The sequence below is a fragment of the Nipponia nippon genome, unplaced genomic scaffold (assembly GCF_047370975.1).
Source record: "Nipponia nippon isolate SJK-2023a ecotype South Korea unplaced genomic scaffold, ASM4737097v1 scaffold_31, whole genome shotgun sequence".
In the NCBI taxonomy this organism is placed as follows: Eukaryota; Metazoa; Chordata; class Aves; order Pelecaniformes; family Threskiornithidae; genus Nipponia; species Nipponia nippon.
Window position 1 is genome coordinate 2,584,305 of NW_028262349.1, and position 9,018 is coordinate 2,593,322.

Consider the following 9,018-nt stretch of genomic DNA (forward strand, 5'->3'; position numbering starts at 1 on the left):
GGCTCTGGGCCTTAACCTCCGCTCTGGAGGCGGGAGGCAGCCCCGGCCCCGCAGGCTGCCGTGCCCGTGGGGGGGGGGGAGCCCGGAGGGGGCGCGGGGCCCGGAGCGCTGCGGGCCCGGCGGACCGGTGAGTGCGGGGCGGGCGGCGGCGGCGGCGGCGGCTCCCCCTCAGCGGCGGCTCCGGAGCGGGCGCGGCGGAAGTGACGCGCGGAAGAGCCCGGCGGTTCCCGCCGGCTCCCGTAGCCGCTGAGGCGGCGGCGGGGCCCCCGCGCCGGCCCCGCCCCAGGAAGCGACGCGTTGGCGGCGGTGACGTTTCGCCGGCGGCCGGGCGGCGCAGGGAGCCATGGCGGCCCCGCTGGCGGCGGCGGGCGGCGGGGCGGCGGCGGCGGCGGCGGGGCGGGGGGGCCGCGGGCGCGGGCCGGCGCTGCGTGAGGGGGCGCGGGTGTCGGCGCTGTGCCTGGCCTGGTACGGGCTGAGCGCCGGCGGGAACGTGGTGAACAAGCTGCTGCTCGGCGGCTTCCCGCGGCCCGTCACCGTCTCGCTCTTCCACATCCTGGGGCTGTGCGGGCTCCTGCCGCCGCTGCTGCGCGCCTGGCGGGTGCCGCCCGCCGGCCCGGCCCAGCTGCCGCCCCGCGCCTACCCCCGCTACATCCTGCCGCTCGCCTTCGGCAAGTACTTCGCCTCCGTCTCCGCGCACGTCTCGCTCTGGAGGGTCCCGGTCTCCTACGCGCACACAGGTGAGGCCCGGCGGGGTGTCCTTACGCCCGATGTGCGCTCGGGGGGTGCCCGGGGGGGCGGCCCGGCGCCGGCTGTGCCCGTAGGGGGCCCGGTGGGGTGTCCTGGCGCCTGGCGTTTGCTCAGGCTGGCGCGCGGGGGGGTGACCTGAAGCCCAGGGTGTGCTCGTACGGGTGTCCAGCGTGGTGCCCCGCTCTCCGCTGTGTGCTTGTATGGGTCCCCAGTGCGGTGTCCTGGTCCCCAGCGCATGCTTGTACCGGTGCCTGCTGAGGTGACCTGAAGCCCGGTGCGTGCCCCCGTGGGTGCCTGGTGCCCCTATGGGTGTCCGGTGCCCCTGTGGGTGCCAGGTGCAGTGTCCTGCGTCCCTATGGGTGCCCTGTCCCCCTGTGGGTGCCCGTTGCAGTGCCCTGTCCCCCTGTGGGTGCCCGGTGCAGTGTCCTGCACCCCTATGGGTGCCCTGTCCCCCTGTGGGTGCCTGGTGCAGTGTCCCATGCCCCTATGGGTGCCTGTTGCAGTGCCCTGTCCCCCTGCGGGTGCCCTGTCCCCCCATGGGTGCCCTGTCCCCCCATGGGTGCCCAGTGCAGTGCCCTGTCCCCCTGTGGGTGCCTGTTGCGGTGCCCTGTCCCCCTGTGGGTGCCAGGTGCCCCTGCGGGTGCCCGGTGCAGTGTCCCAGAGCTCCAAGAACCAGCCAGCGTTTGTACAAGCGCCCAGCACGGTGACGAGGAGGCACGGCCCCGCGTGGGCCAAGGTTATGGCTTTGGTGGGACCGGACCTGAGCCCCTCCTGCATCCCCAGCGCTCACCCTCTGCTGATGGTGGTTAATGGAGGTGGCCCAAGCTTCGCATCCCCACCGACATTTTCTTTCCATTCTCAGTAAAAGCGACGATGCCAATATGGGTGGTTCTTCTTTCACGGATCATAATGAAGGAAAAGCAGACGACGAAGGTGCGGACAGGTTTGCTGAGGTTTCTTCTCTTGGTGGTGGTCGTGGTGTGCTCTGCTGGCTGGGATCAGGAAAGCTCAGGCTTTGGTTGGCTGGGTGAATTTTGTGGTTGAAATTAGATTATGCAGATTTTAAAAGTTCCTTTTCCTTTTGTTGTGAATGTAAAGAAAGCATGTCTGAGCGTTGGGCAAGGCGATGCTCTCGGACACGCTGGAGTTGTTACAGTGTGTGTTGTAGTCACGTAATTCCCTCAAAGTACAATAGTATAAAAGTTGATCCCTGGTTCTGTTGCTTTATTCTTCCTTCTCCTTTCCTCCCCAGATCAGCGGTACGTATAAACTCAGTTGAAATGAAAATTCTTAGACGATGAAAGCTACTCCTCTCCTCCTCTTTCAGGTGTACTTGTCTCTGATCCCCATCATAACTGGTGTCCTGTTGGCCACCGTCACGGAACTTTCCTTTGACATGTGGGGACTCATCAGTGCACTTGCTGCCACTCTGTGTTTTTCACTTCAAAACATCTTCTCAAAGAAGGTAATGGTTTTGCTGTTCGTAACGTTGGGCAGTAGCACCGTCCTTTAGCAGGACGGTATGTATTTTCCAGTACATATATATATTTTTTTTTAAGTTGACTTTATAGTCAAAGGAGCCCAAAGCGATGGTTGGCTATTTTGTACCCCCGTTCCTTACGGCTCTTCCTACCTGTCCAAGTTGTTACACTGAAGATTGGGCAGAACTCAGAGTTTATCCTGAGCCTTTTCTTTACTCCTCGGCATGGATTTTTTTTTTTTTTTCCGCTGACAGTTTGATAGTGCTTAAATTTAACAGTTCACATGAAAGCTTTAATGTGTCTTGCTGTATCAAAGCCTTTCTCTGGAGTGAATGAGTCAGTGTTGACGCTAGGCGTTCCTTGAAATCTTAGAAACAAAACGTATGTCTTGAATCTATTTAATTACAAAATGATTTCTGGTTTGCAGAGCATTTTAAATGTATTACTATCTTGTTAATACTAAGAGTCACCGCTCAAGAAACTATTGTTTTTCAAATGGACATCTGTTTTTCTTTGGTCATCCTTATAGGAAATCCATACTGTAACAGTATTTACTTATTTTCATAATTTATCTGTCGTCTGAAGTTGTTACGTGGCTCCTGAATCTCCGCTGATATCGCGGGCAGTCGCTGAAGAAAGGCTCTTTAATTGATGTTTTTTGTCAGGTGTTAAGAGATTCCCGAATACATCATCTTCGGTTGCTGAACATACTTGGGTGCCATGCTGTGTTCTTCATGATCCCCACGTGGGTTTTGGTCGACCTTTCTTCCTTCTTAGTAGAGAACGACTTGGTAAGTGGTGTATTTGGGAAACTGGTCACTATTAAGAAAGAAAAGGGGAAAAAAAAAACAAACGAACAAACACCACCCATACAAAAAAAAGTGCACTGAAGTGTTTCGGTGTAGTTGCTCATCAACATGAAAGGAACCGTTGTGAAATACCTGCAAATTGTTTCAGAAAGCAATATAAAAAAATAAGCATTGTGTTTATTGTGAGACTTCACGTCAGGGTTAGGAGAGGTACCTTATGCGACACCGTAAATCTCAGGCGTCAGTTGCTGGAGACAGGAACAAATGCACCCAGAATGCGCGTTGCAAGTCTGTAGGGAGATGTTTTCTCGGAGTTGGGAGTTGCGTAATGTAACGCGCTTTGGTGCTAGAGTTAAGTTGCGGATGTTCTTCCTGTCCGAGGCAGGTAGGAAGTGACTCAAGCTGTATTTGTGTTCCTTTGTCTCTTATCTGAAACCTGAGATAATTTTTTTTCTTGTACTGTTTGTCTTTATAACAGAGCACAATGTCTCATTGGTCCTGGACCTTGATGCTGCTTATAATCAGTGGATTCTGTAATTTTGCCCAGAATGTCATTGCCTTCAGTATCCTTAACCTGATCAGCCCGCTAAGCTACTCTGTCGCAAATGCCACGAAAAGAATCATGGTCATCACGGTGTCCCTTATCATGCTTCGCAATCCGGTTACGAGCACCAATGTCCTCGGAATGATGACGGCTATCTTAGGGGTCTTCTTATATAACAAGGTAAGAGGTTTATTTGTTCGTTTATTTATTCAGGAAACTCACTTGAAACAGTCTAGTAGCTTTGAAGGATTTATTTTTTTTTGTACAAGAAGCTAACAGCGAGCAGAACAAAAATGTAGAATGCGTGGCGTAAAGCGTCATCGCAGAGGAGGTACATGTGTCACCTGAGCAACGTGCTGGGGTGCTTGGGCCAGGCCAGCTGTTGGGTCTCTAACAAACTTTGATCTTAATATTTTCTTGAAAAATGAAGATGGGGAAGTAACTCACTCAAATCTCTTGAGCAAAAGAGCAGCTTACAGATTTGGGATGTGAGAGGAATGAGGTTTTTATCAGGAGTCACTAATATTTTGAGACTCTAACAGGCATAGATAGTAGTGTAATTGTAAAACCGTGTGCTGTTTTCTAGGTACGTGAATATGTTCGGTGATATCTAAGAAAAGCATTCTTTCTTTCTTTCTTTCTTTCTTTCGCAGACAAAATATGATGCAAACCAAGAAGCAAAGAAGCAGCTACTTCCAGTTACAACTGGAGACCTTGTGAATTTGGACCGGCATCGAAACACTCCCGAAAAGTCTCAGAACGGACTTGTGGCATTTGCACAACATGGAGACTATCAGTATGGTCGAACCAATATCTTAACAGACCACTTCCAGTACAACCGGCAAAACTATCCAACTACCTACAACTTAAATCGTTTTGATATATAGAATCCTGGCAAACAGGTATAGACTGTGATATCAAGGTGTCCCCAACATTATCAGAAACTTTTAGTACATCCATGAATGTAAAGCCATTTTATTGTACAGTTTTTGCAGAAGGGAAGATGCATGTGTAGTGAAAGCGGTACAGACCCTCAACTTCTGCTGAGCAGACCTTTAAACGTGAAACGGCTTAGATCTGACACTGGAACTAAATGCACAGTGTAGCTCTTGTACAGAGATTCGGGTGAAATGCACGTACCAAACTTCAAATATCTGCTGTCACTGCTCCTTTTCAGAGCCTGTCAACTGATCATTCTTTTGGCAGCTAAATTCTGGCCAGTATTTTGTTTCCACGCTGGTAACATCACCTTTAATTTGCTTCTGCTATGTTTTAATGATACTTAGGTGAAACGTTCAGAAAGAAGTGGAACTAAGGCGTACTTCTGCTTATCAGGATTTGTCTGTTTGAGGAGGATTGACATACGTGTGTCGGTTGCAGATAGGTAGACCTGAATTCATCTCGAGCAACTACGAAACTTCGTGTGGGTATTAATTACTTTTGTGCCTATGCCTTCGGTTTTTGGTGACAAACCAGAAGTGTTTCTGAAAGAGTAGACAGTAGAGAGAGTGATCTCTTCGAGAAGTGTACTTCAGGCATAGAGAAACAGAATTCTCTAAAATCACTGTTGTCCCAGTCACTGTAGATAACAAACGAACGGAGCTTAAGATCGTAATTGTTTGCCGAATAATGTAGCCCTGCGACTTCAGACATTGCTCTTCCTTGGCAATACAGAGAACACCTTCACAAATAAAGTGTTTGGAATAATACAATTTTTTTTTTACTTGCTTCACACCTGTTGTCACAAAACTCTTTTGTTGCTATAGAAATTGGAAGGTTTAAGGTGTTTTCTTCTCAGTTTTATGCATAAATTATGCTCTCTTATATGATTCATATATTATGAATGCATTAATTTGAATAATCATCATTCTTAATTGTTTCTTAAGTCTATCTTTTTAGCCCCTAATTGGTTTTTTTTTTACATTTCTTAATGACTGCTGTTGGAGTTGCTGTGTGCATTTAGCCTGACTTCCACTTTCTGCTGAAAGAAGTTCAGTTTTGTATCCTGCTCTGTTCCTGCAACTCCCCTAGCTCGAATAGTAAATTGTTAAGAAAAAACTATTTGAATCAGCAGTAAATGGATAATTTATGGTCAAGAAGAAGTGATGCAGTTAGTATAAATGACTGTACTGAATTCTAGACAAGTTGACTGTTGTGCGTCAGATACCGCATTTGTGCACGAAAGGAATGAAGCCAGTTGAACTTGGGTTTCGCTGGATCAGATTGTTACTGTTATTACTTTAGCAAAAGACGATTTTAGGGGCCTTCTTTCCTTAACAGAAAAGCTGTTGTACAGTGAGATTTTTGATAGCGTAAGTATCACGTTTTTACTAGAGAGGTATTAGATACCAGTGACAAAATTTAGGGTGTGGTACAGAACACTCCCTCCACTTATTTATTGCTTTAAAAATGACCATTTCCGTGATGCGAGATGATGATTTGGCTCCTTTCTGGATAATAAAGACTGTATTTTTAAGTGCAAAGTCAACCTGATCTTATTCTTTTGGCTGACTGCGGAGGTAGTTATGTAGCCCAAAAGAGGAAATGGTCCTTCTGAGACTTCAGAGATGGGTTAAATATGCTGCTAATGTTTGTGAGCCGAACTTCCTTGACTTGGCTGGAGTTGAATCTCTTCATGCTAGCTTAGAGTTTGGGCTTTTAGTTTAGAAAGTCTAAACAGATTATTCCCTAACCCAGGTTAACAAGAACAAGATAATGAGGCAAAGCATTCTTTCAGATGAAATTTCTTTTGCCTGTTCCAGTATTAATTTATGTATAATTATTTCTTTTTAATATGAGAAAGTGCAAAATGTGTATTTCTAAGACTCGCTCCCCAATATTTAAGTGCTTTTACGTGCATGTAAAAAGGATCGTGTGGGCTCTGGGCTTGGATTAGGTTCTGGCTCTGCAAAAGACTGATTTGAGGATGAGATATTTAGGCTGAGATTTTTAAGAGGGGCTGAAGTTCTCCAGCTGCTTTCAAAGGGAGCTCGCTGTAAACTGTTAGACTCCTGCAAACGCTTAATTGTGTTCTTTGTGCCTCAGTTTCCCCTTTGGAAAATAGAGATGATTCTTCCCTACTTCATGGGGGGAGAAATACCTGCGAAAAGTAGCCGTGGGGCCCCCAGGGACGTACGGGCATAGTATGGGTTCATCTGTACATCTCCTGGTATGTCTGCCGCTGTACCATCTTCATACAACTTGAAGCGTTACTCGGAATAAAGCTCCGCATACTTTATTCACAGATCAGAGGCTTTATTAAATATATTTAGATGATTTCCTTTTGACCAGATCTTTTTTTGCAGCTCTTTTCAGAGAACGCTTGCGCTGCACACTTCCTGTGGCAGGTCTTCAGCTCGGCTTTTTCTGTCAAGAGTACGGTAGGCGGTGAGGGCTTTCTGTTGAAAATACATTGTCCTAAATTGCGGTCTGGGCTCGTGGCCTCGCCGTGTCTCTGAAACAAAACCATTGTACTCGCAGAGCAAAAAGGGACTGCCCCAAAATCAGCAATTTAGGGCGCAGAGAGTGAATCTCTGCCCCGGAGACTGCCTGACAGCGTTCCCGCTCTTCTAGTTCAGGCCTGTGGTCAACAGGGGTGATTTTGTATGGTAGAACATATAATTAAAACAGTTAAGTGAATCGGTTGCAAGAGGTGGTTTTGCCGAGTACCTGAATCCGAGTCCTTAAGCAATATTGCCCACATTCAGGTAAAGGAAGTTTCTGATACTGTTGTAATATATATTTTAATCTTGGACCGCTGCAAGATTTCATTTGGTAAGGTGAAACATTTGTTTTAACATGGTTTGTAAATTAATGACGTATTTAACTATGTACATAGGTCTGTAGAAAGTATGGAAACACTGGAATAAAAAGGGCCTATCTAGACAATCGTGTATAGTGACCCTGTTATTAAATCAAAGCGAAGGGGGTTGGTTTGGGTTTTTTCCTTGCAGGAAGCTTTGGGAGTGCCATACATTAGTAGTAATGGCCACTTGTGAGAAATCGGATTAGTGTTTTGGGTGTGATACCTCACCGGGTGGTTACGTAGACCGAAACTACGATGACTTGGATGCCTTACCTAGTGTTAGGACACTAGTCACTGGTATCCTTAGAAATGTTTTGATTTCCGTTGTGTATTTGCAACATACCTGTAAATACATCACAAAATTGGGAAATTCTTCCCCAAACAGTCCTGGATAGCTCTAGAAATACCAGTGTGAAAGAAAGCGATCTCTCCTCACTACGTGTGGGTTTTCTGTTGATGGCTCCGTAGAGTATTTGGTGCTCTTTCAAGAGCTCTTGAAAATATTTCCTTTCCAGATTCAGTTTTAGTACCCAGGAGCGATTAGAGCATCTTTATCATCTGGTAAAATGCTTGTGTTTTTTAAATACCTGAGTGCTAAATAAAATCGAGGCAATACTTAGGCTCTGTAGGTGTACAGTGATTTGTAAAAACAGTGTTGGTAATTTGGGGTCAACTCATGCTGATTCCTGAAGCTCAAGACCTTTTCTTTCCCATGTGTGTTCGAACCCACGTTTTTTCTGATGTAGCATTTTGCAGCAGAAGAAACTTCTGCCATGTAGCTATTTGTGAAAAAGATGCAATATAAATAAAGGAAGAGTTTTTTGTTTTTCTAAGGCTTCCATTTCTGAACCATGTTGTAAGCTGTTAAAAATAATTCTGGAATATCTTTGTGGTGATGGTACAGGCTGGTAAAACAAATTTGTTAATCCTGAGATCCCAGAGGTATGATGCAATCACACGATGTAGATATGCAAGTGCAAATGTGCAGGTGGCAGTCACCACCCATCTTTTTTTGTTGTTTCTTTTTTAATGTTGGTACTCTATAAATTGATGTGAATATGGGTGGGTTTACCCAAAAACCCTGCCCTCCTTGCTGTATGAAACCTGGCACTTAAGCAAATCAACACTTTTGTATTGTTTTCCTCTTCTTATCTTCACTCCGTCGCTCTGTGCAGTTCTGGATGTGACTCAGCGGATCACGATGCCCCTCCAGCCTGTCGATGCTGCTACTGGAGCTGGGATCCCCTATGGGATGGTGGGAAGAAACCACACTGGTGACTTCCAGGTACTGGGACTCTTTCCTCCCTAAAATAAATCGGGCGTTCAGACGGTTTCTGGCGGACACCTCTGTCAGGTAACTGCAGCTTTTGGGGCATTTTGTGGATAAACCGTTGGGGCGTGCTGAGGAACGCGGCGGCCTGGACGGTGACTGCGTGGGCTCCAACGTGCAGAGCAGTAACGTTTGTGTTGGGATGGAAGGCGGCAGCAGGAATCTTGAAAAGTTTCTTAAAAAAATTTAAGTATGAGCTAAGATTTGAACTTAATCTGGTCTTCTGGGATCTGTGTTAATTGACTGCAGAGTGATGTAGAATCACGATCAGAGTCTGTACTTGATTTTTTTCTTTTTTGTGT

The 9,018-nt window shown here is 47.0% G+C and overlaps 1 protein-coding gene across 4 annotated transcripts; it reads left to right on the plus strand.

The window, feature by feature from the left end:
• Nucleotides 1–156: 156 nt before the first annotated feature.
• SLC35E1 (solute carrier family 35 member E1) lies at nt 157–8,698 on the plus strand. 4 transcript variants are annotated; one of them, XR_015707285.1, is made up of 8 exons: nt 157–737; nt 1,610–1,680; nt 2,075–2,212; nt 2,894–3,019; nt 3,516–3,761; nt 4,235–4,483; nt 6,887–6,961; nt 8,562–8,600. XR_015707285.1 is itself a non-coding variant. In XM_087769066.1 (7 exons), exons 1-6 carry the CDS (start codon nt 344–346, stop codon nt 4,466–4,468), a joined length of 1,209 nt encoding a protein of 402 aa, XP_087625192.1. In that variant the 5' UTR covers nt 157–343; the 3' UTR covers nt 4,469–4,483; nt 6,887–8,215. The 4 variants fall into 4 exon arrangements, 3 of the variants coding, with proteins under 3 accessions (XP_087625192.1, XP_087625194.1, XP_009470247.2); XM_087769066.1 differs by lacking the exon at nt 8,562–8,600 and having other exon boundaries at nt 6,887–8,215; XM_087769068.1 differs by lacking the exon at nt 6,887–6,961 and having other exon boundaries at nt 158–737; nt 8,562–8,698.
• The last annotated feature ends 320 nt before the right edge of the window (nt 8,699–9,018 follow it).

What these genes read in the sequence shown, in the direction of transcription:
- SLC35E1 (XM_087769066.1), top strand. Translation starts at nt 344, where the DNA reads ATGGCGGCCCCGCTGGCGGCGGCGGGCGGCGGGGCGGCGGCGGCGGCG. An exon ending in GGTCTCCTACGCGCACACAG is followed by an intron (nt 738 to 1,609) that starts GTGAGGCCCGGC and finishes TTCCATTCTCAG; the next exon opens with TAAAAGCGACGATGCCAATA. An exon ending in AAAACATCTTCTCAAAGAAG is followed by an intron (nt 2,213 to 2,893) that starts GTAATGGTTTTG and finishes GTTTTTTGTCAG; the next exon opens with GTGTTAAGAGATTCCCGAAT.